Source organism: Ictidomys tridecemlineatus, chromosome 1 (assembly GCF_052094955.1).
Source record: "Ictidomys tridecemlineatus isolate mIctTri1 chromosome 1, mIctTri1.hap1, whole genome shotgun sequence".
In the NCBI taxonomy this organism is placed as follows: Eukaryota; Metazoa; Chordata; class Mammalia; order Rodentia; family Sciuridae; genus Ictidomys; species Ictidomys tridecemlineatus.
In genome coordinates, this window is record NC_135477.1 from 36,254,990 (window position 1) to 36,280,652 (window position 25,663).

Genomic DNA, 25,663 nt, shown 5'->3' on the forward strand with positions numbered 1-25,663 from the left:
ATGGTTTACTCCATCTTAGAGAAAGTCACTTATCTTGATTTTCTACTTAGGTCAGGGTGGAAACAGAAACTATGCTTCTTAAAATCTTCTACCCTTTCATTAGGATCCACAGCTGTACCTATCCCAGTTGCAAACTCTTAACTTTTAAGCCTCACTCATAAATGACAAATTATGAGTTTACAAATTCTAGTATTCATTTATAAAAATGTGTAGGTATAGAAGAAAGCTGAAATAGGAAACCAGGGATACTTGTGGGTTTTGTTTTGGTGTTGGAGTTTGCATTCAAGAAAACTTAATGGAGTCCCAGTAACTTGGGAGCCTGAGGCAGAAAGATCATAACTTCAAGGTCAACCTGTACAACACAGTAAGGCCCTATCTCAAAATAAAATTTTAAAAAGGCTGGGGATGTAGCACAGATGTAGAGCACTTGGTTAGCCTGTGTAAGACCCTGGATTCAATCTCCAGTTGAAAATAAACAAATAAATAAATAAAAGCCATACAAGAGTAACTGTTGAGTAGGAATGTTTAAATTATAAATAAAGGCACAGAGGTCAGTACACTAGTGATCAGTACACTCTGAAATGGTTGCAGATAACTTTTTTCACCCTTCAGAACTCTCTCTGGCCCATGCCTTATACAGGGCAACTACAATAGAGATGCACCTTATAGCTTGTTAGTGCAAGAACACTGAGTCTCATTGCAAAGTAGAAAGTGGAAAGGATGCCTAGCTGTCTTCTACTTGAGGAAAAAATGTATTTAGTGAAAGTTCTGGTTACTCTGGTTACCACAAGTATTTGTGCATCTTTTCCCTAGTCTATAGGCCTAGGACTGTACCTATTTTAGCTTGGTTTCAAAAAGGGGGAGTTGCTTGCTATTCCCAGAAAGGGGAAAGTCACCATGAGTATCTGCATTGGCTATAGGGAGGTAAAATGCAATACTTCTCACACTATGATCAGCAATCAGCATCAGCACCATCTGGAAACTTGTTAGAAAGGCAAATTCTCATACTCCTTCCTAGACTGATGGAACCAGAAATCCATGTATTAATAAGCCTTCCAGATAATCCCAGCAAATTCTAAAGTCTGAGAACCATACCACATATTGAAAGTTTAATGAAAATACTTTTATGTCTATGAAATGAAATACTATGCTTTTCTATTGAGATTGGTTTTAAATTGATGCTCTTTTTGTTATGTATCTATGTGAGGATTTTTGTCTACCTAAGTGAGCTGGAGGCTAGTCCAATAGTGTTCACACCTATAGGACCTGTAATGTGTGAACAACGTGCTCCTACCTGATTCAGCGTTCACTCCTCTACTCATTCATGAATACACAGATTTAAAAGAATCTTCCAAAAAAAACTTTAAGAAGATATAGTTAATAAAACAGCTCATTCATATTCTTTTTGTAAAAGTTGCTATAGTCTGGATAAGTGTCCCCCTCAAATACCCATGTTTTAAAGGCTTGGTCTCTAGCAGTGGCACTTTTGGAAGATGGTGCAACTTTTAAGAGAGAGAGAATCTAGTAGAAGAAAGTTAGGTCATTGAGAGCATGCTTTTGAAAGAGATATTGGGGTTCTGCCCCCTTTCGGTATTTTTCTTTTCTTCCAGGCCACTATAAGGTGAGCATCTTCCTCTGCCACACCTTCTCCATCATGTTGTACTTCCCTGACACAGGCCCAAAGGTAATGGGGCTAAATATAGCACAAAATAGACTAAGACATTTTCATTGTTAATTTTTTGAGAGTATATTTGGACAGTTTTTGATTGGGAATGTGGTAAAGTAAATGAATTTACTTCTTTATAGCCCTAAGCAAATAACCCAAAGAAAATAAGCTTATGTAGAGGTAACTTGGACCCGTATCCCTATTAGACTACTAGGGATATTTCATTCACTCATTCTTTTTTTTATATACCTTTATTTTGTCTAATTGTTTTTATGTGGTGTTGAGGATCGAACCCAGGGCCTCACACGTGCCAGGCGAGCGCTCTACCACTGAGCCACTACCCCAGCCCCCTCATTCTTCATTCATATTTTCAGCCAATGCTTATGATATGCAATGCGCTAGGCACCTCTCTAGGCTCCTGGGCACATCCGTACACAAAGATCTGTCTCCCTGAGTTTAATCTACCATAAAGAGAAGACAATAAACACAATTGTTGTGGACTGAATTGTGTCACCCTTCTCTTCTCAAAATTCATACACTGAAGCCCTAACCACCAAGGTAACTATAAAGACATACAGCCTTAGGGAAGTAATTAAGGGTAATGAAGTAATGAGTGCTAATTTGATAGCACTCATGTTCTTATAGGAGGAGATACCAGAGATTCCCATGCCTGTGTGCGCGCACGCACACACACTCACTCACACACACAAAAGGCCATGTGAGGGTATAGTGACAAACTGGCCATTTGTAAGCCAGGAAGAGAGGCCCCACCAGAAACTAATCTTTATGGCATCTTAGTCTTGGATTTTCAGCCTTTAAAATTGTGAGGAAAAATAGTTTTCTGTTGTTTAAGTCACCTAGTTTGTGATTTTTTTGTTGTTGTTGTTATCGCAGCCCAAACAGACTAACACAATAATAAATAAACTAGATAGCATAGTGATAAGTGCTATGGGGAAAAAAAGTGAGTAGAGAGGGTAAGGATTATTATATATGAGGGACGGAAGGGGCCCAAGGTCTAACAGCCACTGAGTTATACAGCTGGAAACCTCTCTAAGCCTCAATTTTGTCATTGTTAAAATAGGAACTGTATCAGTTCTTACCATACAAGGCTTAATGAAGATTAAGTGAATCACTGTATATAAAGGGCAGAGAATAGTGCCTGGCACATAGTAAATGTCCAATAATGGAGAGTCATCTCTATATACTACTGCCACCACTACTATTTGGGAATGGCATTTACTTCTAGGGCCAGAGGCCACTTATTTAAAAGTGGTCTATGCTCTACTGTGGAGCATTGACTATATAGAACTGTCAGTATTGGTGGATGCCACTGGGTTGCTATATCGCATTCTTTTTCTTTTTATCCTTTTTCTTGGCCAGGATACTATTTTAGAAGAAGAGTTAGCATCTCCGTATAAAGGGATACTTCTGTTGCCAAAAGCGTTGGAATGTTTAACTCAAACTGAAAATATTTTAGAATTGGGAAAGATCAAGGTTTGAAAAAGTGCTCAAAAGAGAAAAAATGTTGCTCTCTTAGGGTTCCTAAATTGGTATAAGGCTAGCTGCTATAACAAAGATGCTCTTGTTCATATAACCATCCCAGGTTGGTTTTCCTGGACAGCTGGTAGTCTCTGTGCAATGATCCAAGGAGACAGATTTCTTCCAACACTTCTTTTCATATTCCATTAAGAAGAGTTAGTATATTCTCCTACACAGAAAGGGAGGCTGAGAAATGTAATTCCTGAATAAGATTCCTCTATCTCAGTGACAACTTTGTGCCACAGAAGATGAGTACTGGCTTGGGTGGATCATGTGCTGCTTCTACCCCAGCACCCTACTCTAAAGATCCACATGTACCCTCCCTGCCAAACATAGAACATGCTCAGACCTTGGCCAAAGGAGCCCATCCAGAATCAAGGCAATCACTGCCCTCAGCTTGTGGTCAGGGATCTGTGAGTAAGGCACTGTCCTCTCCAATGGTCTGGGTAAGATTCTTTGTGGTCTGGAGATTCAAGAATCAAAAACAAAGACTAAAAGTCTAGATAAGACTAGCTATTTCATATGTATTATGTGCAGTACTAGTGCAGGATAATAAGAAACACACCCAATTGAAGAGAATGTGGAAAAATTCTAGAGATCTATGGCAGTGATGAAACTCTACTGGATGGGTCTTTTGAAGATCCACTACCCTGGCAATGGTGAAAATTTCTTGATTTGATCCTCGTTTTGTCATCTGATAGGAACTACCCTACCATTGTTCTTCAAACACCTTGCTTCATCCTCTGGGAAGTTCTTTTTGATATTTATTCTCATCTTTGCACTATGAGATAAGGGTTATGTTTTTACTTTGTTGGTCCTAGACCTCCTGTAATCAAATAGGACCTTTGTTAATAATGTTCTTTAAGGAGAACATTAATTAATACCCTCAAAGTATGTCTCCTGCATTTTTTTCCGTATTTGATTCTGAGAATCAAAAGTTGTAAAAATAGATTATCATGAAAATATCAGAAAGGAAGAGGGATATGAAAAAGTCTACATAAAAGTACAAGAGACAGCATAAGTGGTCAGAAGAAATGTGTGGAATGTTCAAGTGTTCACTGCAGGTGTATGGATTTCTTCTTTTTTTGAAATGAACAGTAGGGACATTTCCACTTCTCTCGTGAGCTGCATTAACAGGGCTCTGGAAGCCAAGCTTCTAAGGTACTCTTGGGTTTTCCCACCAAACTCTGCCTATTCCTCTGCATTTATTGTGTGCTTAACAAAGGATTTTAGGCAGTGATCCCCACCACGTATTCTAGGCCAAACACTGTGGGTTAAAATTCCATAATTTTATTATGAAATAAAAGCCTTGTTCCCTCCCTTTCTAGAGTTTGTAATCTGATTGCAACATTAAATTTGCATGCATCTAAAATGACAGAGAGAGAAAGCCCATGGGAAATGAATAGCACAGGGAATGTATGAAACTATTCTTGCTTTATTGGAAATCAAGAAACCTGAAGGGCACGTGTGTTCTCAGCAGGAGCTGGGTGCTGAGAACACCGTGTGTGAACTCTTGGAAAACTTGAACTGCTGTGTGAACTCTTGGAGTCAGGCATATGCCTTTCAACTTGGAATTCATTCATCGCATTACTTGACACCCATTGGGAGCCCACTAGAAGCTTGTTGCCTAAAAAATTAATTTCCTAACACTGATGACAAAAGAATATAAAAACCAAAAAACCAGCAAAAAGTCATAGAGGAGTGGTCAGAACATTCTCCTCAGAGGGGACTGATTGTCCAAAAATCAGTTTTGATGAACACAATTATGGATAAGTGAAAAGAGTTGGAGGGCATTTTGTGTGTGTGTGTGGGGGGGGGTGGTGGTTGGTGGTAGAGATTTGCAAACATGAGTGTGGGCTTGCACACATCAGGAATGGAACTGTTTTGTGCAGTGGCTACTAAGGAAGGGATCACAGCATTCTGGTCTGACCTTCTTTGTCTTGAACTGGGTTTACTTTGTTTGACTACATAATAGATGTTCTGGGAACAAAATTCAAACAGACATACTGTTGAAGGTAAATCTTCCCAGACAACTATCTCCCTCTCTAGAGACTACCTTGGAGAGAAAAATCCTTTCCCAAATATTTTATGCCTATTCAGGTGCTCTTAATGACAATCAACCATTCCCCTCCTACTATATCCTTTATTATTTTAACAGCAACACACAATAGAGCCTGTTGTGACATGTCTTTTTTCCTCTTTTTCCTTCTTTCATTCATCCTTTCCTCCCTCTCTCCCTTCCTTCCAACAATGTTGACATGCTATATACACTTCTGTACTTTTATCTATTTGTATTTAAATATATCTTGGAGATAAGAGTTCTATATTTTTACATTTTGAACTCCTTTATTGTTATTATTTGCAATAGCCACATGATATCCCATGCATGGAATGTTAAAATCAAATTAACAAGTCCTCCAATGAGTCATTTTCAGTCCTTTTTAGTTCTTTGTTTTTATAAACTAAGCTTCATGAACACCCATGTACATGTCTTTGCATGCACATGCAAATATTCATATGAATGGAATTGCTGGTGCAAAGATTCAGATACTCTTTTTTATTTATTTTATTTTTTTAAATACAGGACAGCGGAATTATTACAATTCTTATTACACATATAAAGATTCAGATGCTCTTAATGACAATCAAGCATTTCCCTTCTACTATATCCTTTATTATTTTAACAGCAACACATGATACAGCCTATTTATCTATGTCCTTGGTAGTATACTCTTAGGAAAGATATTTTTCTTGCTGATCTGAAATAGCCTCACTTGCAGTGTTGGTTTGAGTTGCTTTTTATGAATGACACTGATAATCCTTTCATCTGTTTAAAAGCTATTTTCATTTTCTGCCCATTCCTGACCTTTGCCCATTTTTCCCCTTGGGCTGATATCTTTTTGGTCTTGATTTACAAAAAAACTATTTCAATATTAAGGAAATTAATTTTTTTAACCTAGTAATGTATAGAAATATTATCATTTAGTTTGTCATTTACCTTTGGACGTTTTTAAGGTATTCTCTTCATGCAAGATATATTGCAATATAGTTGACTTTATTAATAGTTTGGGGTTTTGTTCATACATACAACTTCCAGACCCTAAGATTTTTTTTTTAATTATCTCAAGAATTCTTGAGGCAATTTTATGATTTCTATTTTTTTGAACACTGAAAACTTTGATTTATAAAGAATCCATTTTGAAGTTTAAGAAGCCAGGAGGTGGGACCAGTCACCAGGGGAGTTCTAGTTTCTTTTTTCACAGCAAATACTGAGTGACTACTGTGTGCCAGCCAATGTGCTGAGCATCGGGCCAGAGAATCTCTTGGGGAATCTGGTACACAATGAGAATGAACCAGGGTCACATAATCTCAAAGCAATATGTCATCCATATGACAGAAGAAAAGTTGATTCTAAATATCTGCATTTGCATGAGAATTCTTAGAACCTGAAAGAGAGAGAAACAAGTGAAAAGCCCAGTCATCTGCTCAGCTCTCTCCAGCTGGGGCCTGCCTCCCCTCCACCCCACCCCCCTTTCAAGACTAACACACAGGACCTCCTATGCCTCTGTCTCCTTCACCTCCCTCTGAAGTGCAGAGACCTGGTAGGAAGGTCTCTGGAGGGCCTTCTGCTCTGCTGGGTGGTGGGCCCCACCTGTACCCTCTGAGGTTTCATTCCTACCCCTCCCATCCAGGGACACAGAAGGGTCAAATCTGCCAGCATCTGAGGCCGGATTGCCCAATGGGCATCCCAGTCCTCTCCCAGGGCCTCCAGCTGTTGATTGCCCCTTTCTATTCAGTTCCTGGATAAATCTGGACAGTTGCCACCCCACGGCATCTGAGGCATTCTCAGAGAGTCTTTTATTGGCGATTCTCCTTAGGTTTATGATCAGTTTTCCCTTCTCAGCCAATGAGCCGTGTATGTTCAAGCCCGCCAAGTAATGGTGGATGGCCACGTCGTCGCTCAGCCTCTGGTACTGCTGGAAGTTGCCATACCGTAGGTGGAGCACTTGTTTCTCGGCAGGAGGGAGATCCTTACTGAATTCTTTCTGGAAGTAATACTCAGCTTCATCGTACTGGCCTGTGATAGCATACAGGCAGGCAAGGTCCGAGCAGGCCCGGGGGAGGTTGATGTTCAACTCAACAACTTTCTTAAAATGATCCACAGCATTTTTCATTATTTCTCGTAGTTTTTCTTCCTCCTCATTAGTGGTGCACTTTCTTGACCTCTGTATTTGTCTGATTTTTGCTCTGTAGCAGCATCCAATCTGGAGATGTTGGTAGACATTGTTGGGTACTGATTCTAATGCCTTTTTGAGCAATTCTATAGCTGTGTCCAGGGAGCCTTTATTCCGGTAATATTTAGCAGCACTACAGAGTACATCTGTTGGACAAGGTGTTTTCTTCAAGGCCTCTTCAACCAACTGGTCTCCTTCAACTTCGGCTTTGTTCTTGACCTTTTGAAGAGTCAGAGCCAGGAGAACATTAACATACTGGTTGTTAGGATTCAGCTGGATGGCCTGCCTCAGGAGGCGAATGGTGTTTTCCGTTGGTGCTTCGTCACCCAGACGGTACAGTGTGATTGCCAGTCCTAGGGAGAACTCAGGATTGGTGGGTTTCTCTACCAGAGCCTTCTCAAAACACTCCTTAGCCCGTTCATAGTATTTTCCTCCCCATTTTAAAAGTGCCCATCCTTCTTCACAGTCAATCTCAGGGCATTCGATTCTATAGGAGCTTGCAAATGTCTTACAGAGTTTTTCCACCTTGTTGATGTAAACCTGAGCTTCTGAGAATCTGCCCATGTGATAGTAGATCCACGCATAGTTCCCCCAGGTGACCATGCTTCTGATTGTGCCTTGGTGGTCCTGCTGCTGCAGATTAAACTCCTCTGCTCTGCGAAGGTAAACCAGGGCCACCTCATGCTGGCCTCTGAGGTGTTTAACATAGGCAAACAGATTGTACATGATCGTTTTGAATTCTGTGTTTAGAAATTCTACCTGATCACGAACTCTGTCTTCTAAATCCTGTAAGGAACTTTCTTCGTCATATAAATTCCAGGTAAAGTGACATTTCAGTTGTGGTAAGATATTTTCCAAGGAATGTTTGGCAATTTCACTACAGGGGAAGAAAAAGAAAGAATTGAGGATGACAGTCAGCAGTAGCAAAGCAGTGCTTTGGGGGCATGGCTGCTTGATCACATCTCAGATACAAGATGAGAAATTTGAGACTTTTTTCATTATTCCTCAAATACTAGTAGCTCAACTCTGAGTCCCATGCCCTCTTTTTCATTCTGTCTCAAACAAGGTAGTGAGAGAAAATTAACTAATGGACCTGACATGGGGAAAGGAGACATTTTTGTCGTACTACCATGGGGAGCCAGCACTTACCCTGAACAACACTAGCTAACTAGCTAATCATTAGCTCAGTGTCCTGCCCAGGTCAACCTAAAAGTGCAGGAGAGCATTTCCTTCCACCACAGTTAGATTTGTTTCTAGATTTACTGGGTTCAAGTCCCTTCTGCCAATCTGCCCAAATACTTGTAGATCAGTCAATGACCTGCGTATGAATAGAGAGAATGCTCTGAGTCCTTTTATAGGAATGGAGTGTGCATAGAAAATTAGTTTATTCAGGTTGTTCCATAGTGAGTATTTTATCCATCTGAGGTTGGGCCTATGAGGATAGAGCTATTTATGTCACTGTCCCCATTGATTTGCTTTGCTGAGCTGGCTCATAGGACAAATTTAAGATCTATAATTCAAATGCTTCCTACTCCTTACCTGGATGGGTACCACCTGATGCCATAGCCCACTACCCTTTCCCCCTGGTTAGTGGCCAAATTCCCCGTAGCCATAAAAACAACAGACACATTACCTACAGAGAAGGAGAGAAATCTGGAGTAGATGAGAAACACACCAAAAATTCTACTCACAAAAATCAAGGAAAAAACTATACACAGAAAATAAATAATATAAGCATCATTTTTAATAGCTAAAGGGTTCTAACAAATGGTAAAGAAAATTCTAATGTGAACAGGTCATTTAAAATTTACCAACATATATGAAAAAGGTCATTGATAATCAAAGAAATGCAAATTAAATGAACAGTTTCATTGAGTTATAATTTTTTAAAAATCAAATCTGACAAGAATATGGTGAATTGGGCATTCTCATACAAGAGTACTAGAAGAATATTTTGACTAGAACTTGTAGGGTATTGTTACAAAATTTAATAGGTATTTTAGACATAAAAAACTTGAATTTTAGGAATGTACAAAACATTAATTATTCAATCAAAGGTTGCGATGGTCTTTTGATATGTCAACTTGGCTAGGCTGTTGTCCCAATTATTCATTCAAACACTAATCTAGGTGCTGCTATGCAGGTATGTGGTAGATAGGATTAAAGTTTATAGGTAGTTAATTTAAGTAAGAGAGAGAGAGTGCTAGATAATCTGGACAGACCTGAATTAATCAATAGAAAGGCTTTAGATGCAAAGCTGACCTTCTGTAGTGAAGAAATACTGCCTGTGACACAGCTACAGCCTGTGCCCCAGGGTTCCAGTCTGCCTTTCTGGATGGCTTGTCCTATGGATTTCAAAAGGCTGTCAAACCCTACAGTCCTATAAGCCAATTCCTTGCAATGTCTCCATTCTAATGTCCACCAATTCCTTGATATGTCTCTTAAGACATATCTTCTATTGCTTTCAGTTCTCCGCTTAAACACCAGTTGACTGAAAGGTTAATGAACTAAGGAGGCTCACTGCAAAGATAGTTACAATTGCTTAAATTTTTTAAAAACCTAGATGATGTTCTATATAAAAATATTTTAAAAAGCTGGGTGCAGTAGCACACACCTATAATCCCAGTGTTGGGGAGGCTGAGACAGGAGGATGGTGAATTCAAAGCCAGTCTCAGCAAAAGTGAGGCGCTAAGCAACTCAATGGGGCCCTGTCTCTAAATAAAATACAAAATAGGGCTGGAGATGTGGCTCAGTGGTTGAGCACCCCTGAGTTTAATCTCTGGTACCGCCCCCCAAAACAAAAATTTTAAAGTATTGTAGGACAAGCAATTGAACATGATGCTACTCTAGTTCCTTCCTTAAAATTCACTTTAGACTTCAATTCACAAGGAAAAAAGCGGAGTATAAAATACAATAAAAACTTGAAGACTCTGAATGAGTTAGACAAACAGTAATTGCTCACCAAACCCAAGAAAAATAAATCTACAAGCCATGGGAGAAATTTGAAAAAGCAACCTAATATATAATGCAGAATTCTCCAAAGGCTCAGGTATTGGTAGCACAGAGTGCTGCAGAAGTGTGTGTGTGTGTGTGTGTTTAAGAAAGTTCTTTAAACACACACACACACAAAACCAATTTATATTGCCTAAAATCTTAAAAATCAAGAACAACCAATAATCATATTATTTAAGTACTTTACAAAACAGTCACTAAAAGACTTACACAGTAAATAATAACCTGTAGAGAATGAGAAATAGGGTGGAATGGAGGTGGGGGGGGGCTGCTATTTTCCATACGTTTTATAGATCATGTTGACTATTTAAATGGTGTGAATGTATACATTTGATGAAACTGAAAAAGAATGAATCTGGTATAAGGTGAGGGGAAAAAAAGGAGAAAGGAGAAGGGAAGGAAAAAATGAAGGAAAGAAAAAAAGAAAGATACATACATACATATACCCGCACAACTTTTTTTTGGAAAAATTTTCAAAGTTGAGGATGTATCTCACACTTTAGTTTAATCTTATCTTTTCACTTAATAATACACACACACACACACACACACACACACACATACATGCATGCATATATGTAGTTTTTTTTTTTTTCCTGGTTGGTGATATTAGGCGCGATACGAATTTTCCCCTTATACTTGATGATAATTTCTCAACATTTCTTTAGTGTGCTTTCTGTATTTTTATCCTGAGAAAAATCTTTCAGGATTCCAGTTTGTCCTTTTACTTTTTAAAGACCACTGAAGATATAAAAACAAAACAGAAAGGGAGTGCATGGGTGTTGGGATTAGTCACGCCCAGCTTCTCCGGAGGCTCTTGGGGGGACTTCACAGAGAGAGGACCCTTGCTTAGCGACAGACTGCGGTTCCTTGAAAAAGAATTGATCAACGAAATCAGCTCATCCCCTACCAGCGCTGCCAGCGCTGAGCTCTGATAAAGAAGTACGCCACCTTGAAAAATTATAATGAACACTAACCTATGCTTCTGGCTGCCTTTCAGATGAAGAACCTAAAAACACAAGAGCCTGTAAGAACATTTCTGCCGCTTTTGTATTCCTAACTGATCCAGATGTGGCCGCGATGAGGGATTCGCATAGCCCGCCCCTCCCCCTCCGCCAACAACAACCGCGACGCTCCTGCCAGCTCCCGGCCCTGGCCGCTTCCAGTTTAGGATTTCTAAAAGCTTCCTTTAGGGGAAGCCTCTAGGAGCCCAGATGTGCCACAGAACTTAAAATACCAGATTTGGGGGGGGGGGGGAGATCATTCTTTGGATTGTGGCATGCAGCATATTCAACCAGATGTCAAAATCTAGCACTTGAGAAAATCTGCTTTGAGATTTTCAATGACATTAGACGTAATTTGAAGGAATCAATACAAGAAGAAGAAAAAAAAATCCTTTACCTCATGGTCGCTGCCCTGCGGTCCTGCAGTGTTGTGGCGAAGGCGGATTTGCTGTTCAGAATTCTGCCTAAGGGGACTGCGGAGCCCAGAGGAAAGGAAGCCCCGTGCTGTTAAGGAAGGGTGCCTTTATGTGTATTTGCAAATATGAAATGGAGCTTGTTCCTGGCAAGTACTACTAACTTTCATCTACACTGGTTTCCTGCTGTAGGAAAAGGAGACTTTCACAGGGAGAGCTTTTATTTTTCTGGTTGGGGACTCAACTGGGATGGAGTGTTTGGAGGAAATGTGTGCAAGGCAAAGGGAAATTTACTAGAGGGAGGATCAGGAATGTAGCCCTGGGGGAAGTGTAAATCTAAAAATAACCATTGGACTAGGATGGTTTCTGGAGAAATGTCACCACTAGCTAATAGTGATCAAAATTTTCATTCAGGACTTCATTCAACTTATTCATTTACCAGATTAATAAGAGAAGATGTGCTATGGTTAAGTGCCCATGGGTTTAATCTCCAGACAATCAATCAATCAATCAATAATTCAGAGAGCTTATGCTGCCTGCCCAAGGAGGGAAGTTCAGGTCTGTCTGACTCTTACATTCTCATTTGTTCATTGTGCTTGAGATCAAAGACACTGGATCTAAATTGCATGGGTACGAATTTCTGCTCTGCCATTCACTACTTGTGTAAACTTGTATCCATTCTTCATCTATAAAGAGAATAGGAGTTCACATGAATAAGTTATTGTGGAGCCTTAAAATGGACCCCAGCACACGATGGCTGCAAAGGGAGTATCTGCTCTCACTGTTGGATGTTTGGAATCGAGTTTTGGCATTGACTCTAGTGCCTGGCTCTGTCACCAACTGCCTTGACAGACAAATCATAAAGCAGGCCTCATTTTTATTCTCAGAGAAATAAACTAATTAGCCTGGATGATCCTTCAAAGGCCTTTCTCAGTATAAAAATCTGTGACTCTAAAATCTCATGGATCTATATCCTGGAATCTAGTTCCCACCATATGTACAAGTTCTCAATATCTGGCCCTATGATGGATCAGACCTCATAGCCCATGGGTGTGTCTTATTGCCAAATACCACCATTGATCCTACCTACCTTTAATGCCTCTTCTCAAGTAGACTTTTATGTCCTAACGTAGTTCCAAACTGAGATGTCTTCATCAGCTATCAAGTTGTCTTAATTAAGCTATCAGGTAAAGTGTAGTGGTGACATGCTTGGGCTTGGTTTCTGGAATCTTTTTTAAAAATATTTATTTTTTTTAGTATTATGTGGACACAATATTTTTTTTACCTTGAATTTATTTATTTTTATTTCTTATTTATATATGACAGTGAAATGCATTACATTCTTACTACACATATAGAGCACAATTTTTCATATCTCTGGTTGTATACAAAGTAAATTCATATAAATTTGTGTCTTCATACATGTACTTTTAGATAATAATGATCATCACATTCCACCATCATTTCTAACCCCATGCTCCCTCTCCCTATCCCACTATTAATCAGCCATCGGATATCAAAGAAAACATTTGGCATTTGGTTATTTAAGATTGGCTAACTTCATTTAACATTATCTTCTCTAATTGCATCCATTTACCTGCAAATGCCATGATTTTGTTCTCTTTTATTGCTGAGTAGTATTCCATTGTGTACATATGCCACATTTCTTTTATCCATTCATCTATTGAAGGGCATCTAGGTTGGTTCCACAGTTTAGCTATTGTGAATTGTGCTGCTATAAACATTGATGTGGCTGTGTCCCTGTAGTATGCTGTTTTTAAGTCCTTTGGGTATAGATCGAGGAGACGGATAGCTGGGTCAAATGGTGGTTCCATTCCAAGTTTTCCAAGGAATCTCCATACTGCTTTCCAAATTGGCTGCACCAATTTGCAGTCCCACCAACAATGTATGAGTGTACCTTTCCCCCCATATCCTCACCAACACTTACAATATTTTACTTCTATGTGGTGCTGAGGATTGAACCCAGGGCTTCATACATGCTAGCATTCCACCACTGAGCCACAACCCCAGCCCTGTTTCTGGAATCTTGATGCCTGAATTCAAATCTGTTCCTTCACTTACCAGTTGTTTGACCTTTAATAATAACTTGAGCTGAACCTTAATTTGCATATATGTAAACTTCAGGAATTAATACAAACCTGATAGTTTTAAAGAGAAATTTTGCAGCAGGTATTTGTTTAAAACAATAAAGCAGACTGTTAAAGACTATTGCAATAAGGGAGAGACACTAATGCAGTAGAAAAGAGAGATGGAATTCAACTCTGAACACAAATGTGGATTTATAGCCAATGGATAGTGTAAGAGAGTAAAAGGAAAATTACTAAGAGGAACTTGGATATCAAGGATTAGGAAAGAGGAGCTTAACTGGATATTAAAAGTAGGGGCATTCTTAATAAACTGACTTATCAAGATTCTTTCCTAAAACTGGACTCTACAGGCCAAAGTCAAGGCCAAGTTAAGAAGATGCCTCTGGCTAGAAAGAGAACTGACTAAAGTTTCAAGTCAAGGAGGAAATCTTGGCCAAGAGTTATAATGAGTACTTAGCAAATATTTACCTTTCATCAGAAATAGCCACTTGGGTTTTTAAATCAAGGTTATTTATGATTTCCTCTGTAGCAAGATCACAATTTGAAATATACTAATGTGCTTTTCCTTTTGCATTTCCTTATCCAAGACATTTCACCTATAAAACCTGAGGCAAGAGGGTTTTTATTTTATTTTTAATTGCTTTTATTTTTTAAATATATGAGCAGCGGAATGCATTTACAATTCTTATTACACATATAGAGCACAATTTTTCATATCTCTTTATATAAAGTATGTTCACACCAATTCATGTCTTCATACATGTACTTTGGATAATGATGTCCATGACATTCCATCATCGTTGCTAATCCCCTGGCCCCTCCATTCCCCTCCCACTTCTCTGCCCCATCTAGAGTTCCTCTATTCTTCCCATGTTCCCTCTCCCTATCCCACTATGGGATAAATTTCTGGAATTTTTCATTTAATATTTTTGGACCATAATTGTCTTTGGGTGGCTGAATCCATGAAAAGTGAAGCCTTGGATAAGGAGGACTACGAGATTCAAATTCAACACTCTTAACACTGGGAGAGGTAGTGGGAGGCAGAGCAAGAAAGCCCCGGGACACCCTTCCTCTTCTTCTGAATTTCTCAAGTCATTTCTTATGTTTCATTTCCTGGTTGCCTGAAAGCACTTTTACTTTTTCCCTAACTATTATGGAAGAGTCTTCATAATAATTTGTGTTTTTCTTTGCTACCTATCCATCTCTTTAAATTTTTTGCCTGTCTTCATGTGTTCTCTAATTATAAAAAATAAGAAATGTATGTATATAAGAAATATATCAATGTAGACTAAATAAATGTCCAAAGTTGACCTTAAGACTTTATTCATGCTGTTTTGCATTTTGGGTTTTCAATTCAAAGATAAATACACACATACACATATGTATTTCTATGATACCTATAAGACTAATATTTAATAGACTCACTTTGATATTTAATGAATCCTCTTTGGCTAGGCCTTTAAGTTACTCTCAGATGATCACTGTTACAATCTGTGATTAATATCATTGTATTCATATCTTTATATAATTTTGTGGGTTTTTGTAGAATGCATTCCAAAAAAAAAAAAATACAGAATTCCTGGGTCAAAGAAGTTGACCAGATGTATCATTCCATTAATATGTATCATATTAAACTTTCAATCAACTAAGAGGAAAGGAGAAGAAAACATGCCATAGAAAAAGACAGAAAGGGTAGTGTGGAGAAGAGCCAGGTCTCAGTTTACTCTTAAAGCACTGAAGCCTCAAATGCACACATCATACCAAATAGGAAAACATTATCAGTTTCTTAGAACACTTCTAATTTCCCTTTTTGGGTCTATTCTACTTCTATTGATATAATAAAAAAATGACAACTATTTTCTGGGGGCAAGTCATTTTTCTGATGCTACTGATCTTTCACACAAGCCATTTTCTCAAATGTGTTTAACCCAAGCCACTGTAAAGCCAGAAGCTATTGTTCATATAAATCTCTTCCATTCTGTGTGTTTCCACTGTATATATTTCAATACATATGAACATGTATATACATATGAAAGAACACAATATTTTCTTTTTATTTATTTTATATAGAACATACTTATGTATTCTTTTAATTTTATATAATATATAAAATAATATATTTATTTATATAAAATTTACATTTTAATAAAATTTACAAATTTTATGTAAATTAAATAACAGCAGTAAATTCAATATAAATACAATAAAATATAAATATAATATATACCAATATATAACCAATAAATATAATAATAAATATAAATATAAATATAATATATAATATAATATATATTATAATATATAATATATATACTAAAATATAAGCTTTATTTAATCATATATTTTGTTTATATATACAAAACACGGCTACTATATTTAATTATAGTTATACTATAGTTAATTATGTATTTCCTATGTGTGTATATATACATATGCAATGTATATTTCTTTTTTTGGACATCATAATGAGTATATATTAATATCGTACGCCTTACCATGGGAATGTTACTCAATTAATATATAGGTTTTTTTTTTTTTTTTTTGAATTTTTAATATTTATTTTTTTTAGTTCTCGGCGGACACAACATCTTTGTTGGTATGTGGTGCTGAGGATCGAACCCAGGCCGCACGCATGCCAGGCGAGCGCGCTACCGCTTGAGCCACATCCCCAGCCCCAGGTTGTTTTGTTTATATTAAGTCTCTTCACCCTTCCAATGTCACTATATTGTTTTTGTTTTTACATTAAATCTTTTCTCCATTTCTAGAGTTCATACTGTATTAGGGGACAGACAAGGCAAGGCACCGAAGATAGCAGGAAACAGTTTTGATTTGGCTGCAGCCAGGTTCAGAGGGCACAGCTTTCGCTGTAATCAGTTAATCCCCTGAACCCTGAGTTCAGGTAGTTTCATAACTTAATACCCAGCATGTAAGAAGAGGGACTCAGAAGTTCACAGTCTGTAGAAGTTCACTTAAAAGCAGATTTTTCTTTCTCTGCTCTGGGCAAGTTAACCCTTCAAGGACAACACCTGAGAAGCGGAGAGCTTCTTCTCCCCTTTCTTTCCTCCCACTACCAGCTGTTACCTTGGAGCCCAATTGGTAACTTCTCTTATCTTAGAAATGTAGTCATCTCTGTGAAGCCCAGCTCAAGGCCAGACGCCTTGTTAAAGGAATTGTCTTTTTATTATCACATTTTTGCATTTGTAAACACTTCTACAAACTACTATACTGGATAAATGTTTGTGAAAAACTAATAAAGGGGCATTCAGCACCAGGCCAATGGCAAAGTAAAATACAGCAATAGGAAAATACAACGGATTACCTACTTTGAACTCTTTTGTAGAGAGTCTTTTGCTGATAGTCCTACAATCAATAATGGTGAAGATTTCTGGAGAAGCTTAGTTAAGATTTTCTGTGAAGAAGGGGGTGCCACTACAATTCACTGAATACTTTCTTCCCTAAAGCTTTTGTTTGTTTGTTTCTTTCTTTCTTTCCCCTAGAGGTAAATGTTTCATTTTTGGCTATTTGATATTTAAGTACAATATTAACTTGGGGTAAAGTAAACATCTGATAAAAAACATGGAGAAAAAGACTCCTCAATAATTCAGGAGGTAGTGCTGGTAAATGGACGAGATGATTTGCTAGATTCTAGGTAAGAGCTTCCTTCTTCCTATTGCATGTACTTTGAGAATTCTGAAACTGTGAATTACTACTTATGTAAATTTGAGCCATCTAATTTCTTTGACTTTCCTACTAAGCATCAAATACAATATCTAGGCAGCATTTTTTTTTTCAGTTTATTATGTCTTAAAGAAAACATGTCTTTTCCCACCTAATTAACTCTTTGTTCCTGTTTCATGAGAGATTAGTTTGGACTGTAAAGAATTACTGTTCGTTGGGAACTTTACAGACCAATGCTCTGGTTTAACCTCAAAAGGCCCCAAAGTTTTCAGGGAAAAGTTTGATTCAGGAGGCCCTTGAAAGTCACATCTGGTCAGGTCTCTTCATTTCTCTTCTGTGCAGAGGCACTAAGGCAAGCACAGATGCATGCAGCGCTGACAACCACATGTAACAAGTGAGTGATTGCATCCCCCACTCCTACAGCTTCAACAACTGCTGAAACCAAAAACAAGGAAATGAGGACTAAGAGCAACTGTGTTGAAACTGAGGTCATGACATTCAGATCTTGGGGGCTGGAGGTTCCAAAGATATATTTGTATAAAATTCTGTCTTGAAATTTCCCCTTTCTGGAGCTCTGCATGCTGAGGCTAAGAGCTCCTCCTTCCAAGAAACATCCATGTCAGGAATCCACAATATATATATATTTTTACTTGCTTTCATTATTCTATTTTAACCTAAGCTTAAGACTTTACATTTTTCACATTAGTCAGATTTTATGAGATATTTATTTATTAATTTTTATTATTATTTGCTTTTCCAAAGCATAAAGAACTATTTGAAACCTGTCTTTGTGCATATATATATATATATATATATATATATATATATATATATTATTTTTTTTTTTTTTTTTTGCTGATATTCCAAATTAATAAAAGCTTGTCAGATCCTCCAGCTTTGAAGTTAAAAATAGAAAAAACAAAACAAAACTGGGCATTTGGGGGAGCAACTTCCTAGCTCTGTGGCTTTGGGAAAGTTACTTAGCTTCTCTCTGCTTCCTATCACAACATTTATTTTAAGAATTAAATTAGATAAAAGAAAATCCCCAGGACTGACACCTGGTAAATTGCTAGATGTCAATAAGTGTTAGTGGCTCTCCCCCACATCTCTCTGACACACTGAAGCGGAAAGGCTGATCTGGTAAGTCTTGTTTACAGATCCTCTGGGCACAGTGACTCAAATCTCAACCACTCTTGCTTTGGATTTTAGCTATGGAGTCAATCCAGCTATGGAGAGGGCTGGTTTTGTGAGCTGTTCTTCTTTTTCTTTTAGCATAGATACAGAATTATTCAATAACTGAGAAAAGGAAAGGTAACTTGTTATATAACTCCCCGAGAAACAGAAACTTAAGTCAATGATTTTGGAAAGAATGGTTCTTCTTTCTCAGCTGAGACTCTTTGGCTGGACTCACTGGGATTTTGGCCCCGTGCCTCTTTCACACCATGAACATATTCCAAGGGAGGAAATGTAAACTGAGAAGAAAAAGCAGGATCTTAAGAGGGGTTCTCCAAACGACAGTATGGCCTCTCTCGAACCTCACTTCTATGTGTTCTCCATACTTTCAAGCTACCTTCTCAACACAGAGAAGTAAGGCAGGGACAGAAACAAAAGGAAAGAAAGACAGGAACAAGGGAGAATGCTCCCATCAGGACGTGGGGAGGGGGATGGTATTTATGCCCAGAACAACCACACAGTAGAAGATACCAGGTAAATTCAATCTTCAAATTGTGCTTTTTTTTTTTTCCCTTGGAAGATTAATGAACAGATGAAAGAAGGTATCTTGCTGCCTCCAACCTTGGAACCCAATCATAAGCAACAGAAATTTGTTTCAAATAACTTCTTCATTTAGAGATGATTTTTCAATAATCCATTCATCCATCTTTATGGATCCTTTCTTATTCATTCATAAATTCATTAATGATTCATTCATTAATTCACTCAGTCAATATTTATTGAATTCCAACAAGGTATTAGATGCTGTTCTGTGTTTCTCATGTTTTGAGGATAATTCAAGTGAAATTTATTGATCCAGGAGGAAGAAAATAAAGTAATTGAGGCTAAAACTTTCTAGAAGGCAGACAGAGAGGTAAAGAGAGGAAGCAGTCATACCTGCTAAAGATCAAACCACAGAATATTCAAAACTTGTATAAATAACTGGAATTGGTATCTTCAGGCCTTCAACAACTCCCTGCAGAGAAAACCCTAACCGACTAGCCTATCAGAATGATTTTGCAATTTAGGGATTTCTACCCAGTCAGTGAATGACCTCTGAACATAATTTTTGTGAAAATCTCCTATAAAAGCCTCTCTTGTACTTGCCCTTTGGGGCACCATCCACGGCCACGTGGCTCACTGTACCTGAACTGCAATTCTTTGTTTCCTATAACAATGCTATTTCCTTTTATGAAAAAAATGTTCAACATTTCTAGCCATTAGAGATATAAGGAGTCTCTCATTCTCAGGATGGTACAAAGTGCTATTATACAACAGGAAGACTGAATACCGCCTTAAATGTACTTTAAGTGCCCTGCTTACATTACTGTGCTATGTAATCCCAGCCTTGCTCACCACCTACATTTCCCCCCATGTTTTTAACTTGGTATATTACAACACACAGTGGTGGGATTTCATGTTACATTTTCATACATACGTACGATACAAAAATATAATTTGGACAATGTCATTTCCCATTTCCCTCCCCCACATCTCCCTGGCTCCTTTCCTCAACTGATCTTCCCTTCAATTTCCATGAGATCCTCTTCCCCTACCATTCTTTTCCTTTTCCTCTCTAGCTTCCACATATGAGAGAAAACATATGACCCTTGGCCTTCTGAGTTTGGCTTATTTCACTTAACATAATACTCTCAAGTTCTGTCAATTTTTCCACAAATGACATAATTTCATTTTTCTTTTTTTTTTTTGCTTTGGTATCAACTTATATTCTTTTTTTATTATTTGATTTTTTAAGTTGTTCTATTTAGTGATACATGGAAGTAGAATGTATTTTTACATATCATATAGACACTGAGTATAACTTCCCATTCTTGCGGTTGTACCTGATGTGGAGTTACACTGGTCATGTATTCATGTACGAATATAGAAAAGTTATGCCTAATTCATTCTACTGTCTTTCCCATTCGCATCCCTCTCCCTTGCCCCCAGTCCTCCTGTCCAATCAGGTGAACCTCTGTTCCTCTCTTGCCCCTACCTATGGCGAGTCAGCATCCAAATATCAGAGAGAACATTCAGCTTTTTTTTTTTTTGCATTGGCTTATTTCACTTACAAGAGAGTCTCCAGATCCACCCATTTACTGGCAAATGCCATAATTTTATTCTTCTTTGTGGCTGAGTAATATTCCATTGTGTATTTGTACCACATTTTCTTTATCCTTTCATCTATTGAAGGGCACCTAGGTTGGTTCTGTAGCTTGGCTATTGTAAATTGAGCTGCTATGAACACTGATGTGGCAGCATCACTGCAGTATGCTGATTTTAAGTCTTTTGGGTATATACCCAAGAGTGGGCTAACTGGGTCAAATGGTAGTTCCATTCCAAGTTTTCTGAAGAATCTCCATACTGCTTTCCATTGTGGTTGCACCAATTTGCAGTCCCACTAACAATGTATGAGTGTACCTTTTTCCCCACATTCACACCAATAATTATTGTTACTTATATTTTTGATAATTGCCATTCTGATGAGTAAGATGAAATCTCAGTGTAGTTTTCATTTGCATTTCTCTAATTTCTAGAGATGTTGAACATTTTTTCATATATTTGTTGATTGATTATATTTCTTCTGTGACATGTCTATTCAGTTCCTTTGTCCATTTACTGATTGGGTCATTTGGGTTTTTGGTTTTGTTTGGGGGGGTGTTAAGTTTTTAGTGTTCTTTATATATCCTTAAAGATTAATGCTGTACCTGAGGCACAGGTGGCAAAGATTTTCTCCCATTTTGTAGGCTCTCTCTTCAGGTTCTTGATTTTTTCCTTTGCTATGAAGAAGTTTTTAGTTGGATATCATCCCATTTATTGATTCTTAATTTTACTTCTTATGCTTTTGGAGTCTTGTTGAGGAATTCTGTTCCTAAACCAACATGATGGAGATTTGTTCCTACTTTTTCTTTTATTAATTGCAGTGTCTCTGGTCTAATGCCTAGGTCCTTGATCTACTTGGAGTTTTGTGCAGAGTGAGAGGTAGGGGTTTACTTTCATTTTATTACATATGGATTTCCAGTTTTCCAAGTACCATTTATTGAAGAGGCTATATTTTCTCCAGTGTATGTATTTATGATTGTTATGTCTTGTTGATATATAATTCCCTTAAGCAGCGTGCAATGTCCTTCTTTGTCCCTTCTGATTAATGTTGCCTTGAAGTCCACTTTATCTTTAGAAACCCCTGCTTGTTTACAAGATCCATGTGAATGAGATTTTTTTTTTTTTTTTAACATTCTTTTACCTTCAGTCTGTGGATATCTTTGCTTATGAAGTGAATCTCTTGGAGACAGTATATTGTTTGGTCTTGTTTTATAATCCAATTTGCTAGTCTATTTTTTTTTTGATTGATGAGTTTAGGTTATTTACATTCAATGTTATTATTGATGTATGATTTTTATTCCCCATTATTTTGATTTATTATTTCTGGTTTTTAATTTGAATTAGTTTCTCCTTTCATTAACTATTCTTTTAGTGCAGTTCCTCTCTTTTCTGGTTTTCACTTTTATTTTTTATTTCTTCTTCATATTTTATTGAGTCTGTTTTGTAGGGCAGGCTTATATATTATATATTATACATCAACAAGACATAACAATCAACATCTCTTTTCTAGTTGTGAATCTTTTAAATTTTGTTTACCATGGAAGGTTTTTATTTCATTATCAATTCTAAAACTTAATTCTGGTGAGTATAATATTCTTGGCTGGCACCCATTTTCTTTCAGAGTTTGATATATATTATTCCAAGACATCTTAGCTTTGAGGGTCTGGGTGGAGAGATCAGATGAGATCTGGGTAGGTTACCTATTGTTTTTCTCTGGCAGCTTTTACAATTCTATGCCTATTCTGTATGTTAAGTATTTTCATAAAAATGTGCCTTGATGTGGGTCTCCTGTAATTTTGTACATTTGGGGTCCTGGAAGTTTACTGTATTTGATTTTCCATTTCATTTTTTAGGCTTGGGAAATTTTCTGATATTACTTCATTGAAATGATTGTACATTCATTTCTTTGGTTTGTATCTCCAAGCCTTCATCTATAGACCACATTTTTCTTTATCTACTCATCAAAATCCATAGTTGGACTATTGTGAATTATGCTTCTATAAACATGGGTATGCATGTATCACTATAGTATGCTGACTTTAATTCTTTAGGATAGGGCTGGGGATGTGGCTCAAGCGGTAGCGCACTCTCCTGGCATGCGTGCGGCCCGGGTTGGATCCTCAGCACCTCATGCAAACAAAAATGTTGTGTCCTCTGAAAACTAAAAAATAAATATTAAAAAATTCTCTCTCTCACTCTCTCCTTAAAAATAAATAAAGATGTTGTGTCCACCGAAGATTGAAAAATAAATATTGAAAAATTCTCTTTTTTTTTTTTTTTTTAATTCTTTAGGATATATACTGAGGACTGGGTTAGAGCGGAGTCATACAATCGATCCACTCCAGCTCTTTTGAGGAAACTCCATAGTGATTTCCAAAGTGGCAGTACTAATTTCAGTCCCACCAGCAGTATAAAAGTGTTTCTTTTTCTCCATATCTTCTTTGGGTTTTATTATTTTTTACACTCTTGATGATTGCCATTCTGTCAGGAGTGAGATGATCTCAGTGTAGTTTTGATTTGCATTTTGCTAATTGCTAAGGATGACACAACCTACTTTAAAAAATATTTCCCAGTTTATTACAAGGCATATATAACTCAGGAACAGTGAAATGGAAGAAATGCATGCAGCAAGATGTTCAGTTGGTGGCATGGCACCTTGATGGCCATCAATTCAGAAGTTCTCCAAATCCTTTTTTTTTTCATTTTAAAAATTTGTTCTTTTTTAGATATACATGATAGTACAGTGTATTTGCACATATTGTACATACATGGACTATAACTTACCATTCTTGAGGTTGTACATGATGTGGAGTTACATTGGTCGTGTATTCATATATGAGCTTAGGAAAGTCCAATTCATTCTACAGTCTTTCCTATTCTTATCCCTACTCCTTTCCCTTCATTTCTATTTGTCTAATCCAATGAACTTCTATTCTTCCCTCCACCCCCTCCACCCCCACCTTATTGTGCATCCACACATCAGAGAGAACCTTTGGCCTTTGTCTTTTGGGGATTGATTTATTTCACTTAGCATGAGAGTCTCCAGTTCCATTCATTTCACAACCTACATCTTAACCTTCCTCAGCTTAACATTCTCTTAAAAATTATATTTTGAAATAAAAAGTTAATACTTTGACCTGAGTTGGTATTACTGTCACCCAAACTATGTATTTGATGGTCAAATATCATATAAAAATAGATGAAGTCACAATGTTATCTCCATGCTTTGCCGATAAAGAGCTATGCATTAGAATTAGTCACCAGATAGTCCTAGCTGAAATGAAATGTAAGAGGATCACTTGGTAAAACTCCTGTACTTTAAAGAAATTGAAATTACAAGAATAGGGGCTGGGGATGTGGCTCAAGCGGTAGCACGCTCGCCTGGCATGCGTGCGGCCCGGGTTCGATCCTCAGCACCACATACCAACAAAGATGTTGTGTCCGCCGAGAACTAAACAATAAAACATTAAAAATTCTCTCTCTCTCTCTCTCTCTCTCTCTCTCTCTCTCTCTCTCTCTCTCCTCTCTCACTCTCTCTAAAAAAAAAAAAAAAAAAAGAAATTACAAGAATAATATAACTTCCTCAATGTGACAATCAGAATTGGCAGAAATGAAACTGTATTATTAACTTTCTAATTCCTGGTTTTATTCAGTATCTTTAATAGTGTTTTAGTCAGAGAGTGGTGAGAAACAGAGCCACCAGGAGGAACACAAACACATTTCTTACGGAAATTAGTCTTACGCAATTGTGAAAGCTGGCTAACTAAGTAGTTTCTGTGAGGCTCTTGTCTTCATGTCTGATGCCAGAGCTCAAAGTCCCCAAGGCAGGCAGTCGAGAAAGGAAGAAGGTGAAATGTGAAGAACAAGGACAGGCTGGAGGCCCAAGGATGAACTGCAGCCTCCAGCGATGGATGAGAACCTGGGTGAGCTCTCACAGCCTCTCACCCACTGTATACCTAGGCCATGATTTGGAGATGTGGAAGGAGGATCCAGGGGACGGTGGGGTTGTTGTAGGTCTAGCAATCAAGAGATAATGAGCCACGAGCCATGAAAACACCAGGCCTGCCCTTTCAAATAGAACAAGCAAAACGACTGCTTCTTTTGTGCCCTTCAAATCACACAGAAAAGCCTCTCCTGACTCACCTGGACTGGAAACATACAAAGGAGAAAATTCAGGGAAACACAGTTCAGCCTGGCCAAGCTTTCATTATCACATCCCCCCAGTTTTCATTGCTTCTTCTTTGCCTAAATCAGGCACTGTCCTGTGAGTCTTTTGGCAGTGACCTTCCAAGATGGAATGCCTTTGCAAGACATTCCTTATTTCTGGAATGAGAGCAGAAGAAATAGCATGGGCAGTGTCCTCTAATAACAACAGCAGCAATCTACAAATTAAGTCATCCTGGGGACAAATAAAAGCTTACCTACTTACTTTCTTTTCTTTTTTTTTGTTTGTGTTCAATACCGGAGACTGAACCCAGGGCCTGCATATCCTAGACAAGTGTTCTACCACTGAGCTATATCTCCAGCCCTATTATTGTTGTTGTTATTATTATTATTATTTTGAGACAGGTTCTTGCTAAATTGCTCAGGCTGGCCTCAGATTCCCAGGTAGCTGGGATCGTGACACTGCACCTGGCTCCAAAAACATTTCTCAAAAAACTCCCTTTTTATTTTAATCAAGATACTGTATGGA

The 25,663-nt window shown here is 37.7% G+C and overlaps 2 protein-coding genes across 2 annotated transcripts; both read right to left on the reverse strand.

The window, feature by feature from the left end:
* Positions 1-5,747: 5,747 nt before the first annotated feature.
* Positions 5,748-12,163, reverse strand: LOC101960407 (interferon-induced protein with tetratricopeptide repeats 2). Its single transcript, XM_005333749.5, has 2 exons — positions 11,854-12,163; positions 5,748-8,317 (listed from the first exon to the last, which is right to left on the reverse strand). Exons 1-2 carry the CDS (start codon positions 11,856-11,858, stop codon positions 6,763-6,765), a joined length of 1,560 nt encoding a protein of 519 aa, XP_005333806.2. The 5' UTR covers positions 11,859-12,163; the 3' UTR covers positions 5,748-6,762.
* Positions 12,164-17,968: 5,805 nt separating this feature from the next.
* Positions 17,969-18,148, reverse strand: LOC144366917 (small integral membrane protein 30-like). The gene has a single exon (XM_078022010.1). It carries the CDS (start codon positions 18,146-18,148, stop codon positions 17,969-17,971), a length of 180 nt encoding a protein of 59 aa, XP_077878136.1.
* Positions 18,149-25,663: the final 7,515 nt, after the last annotated feature.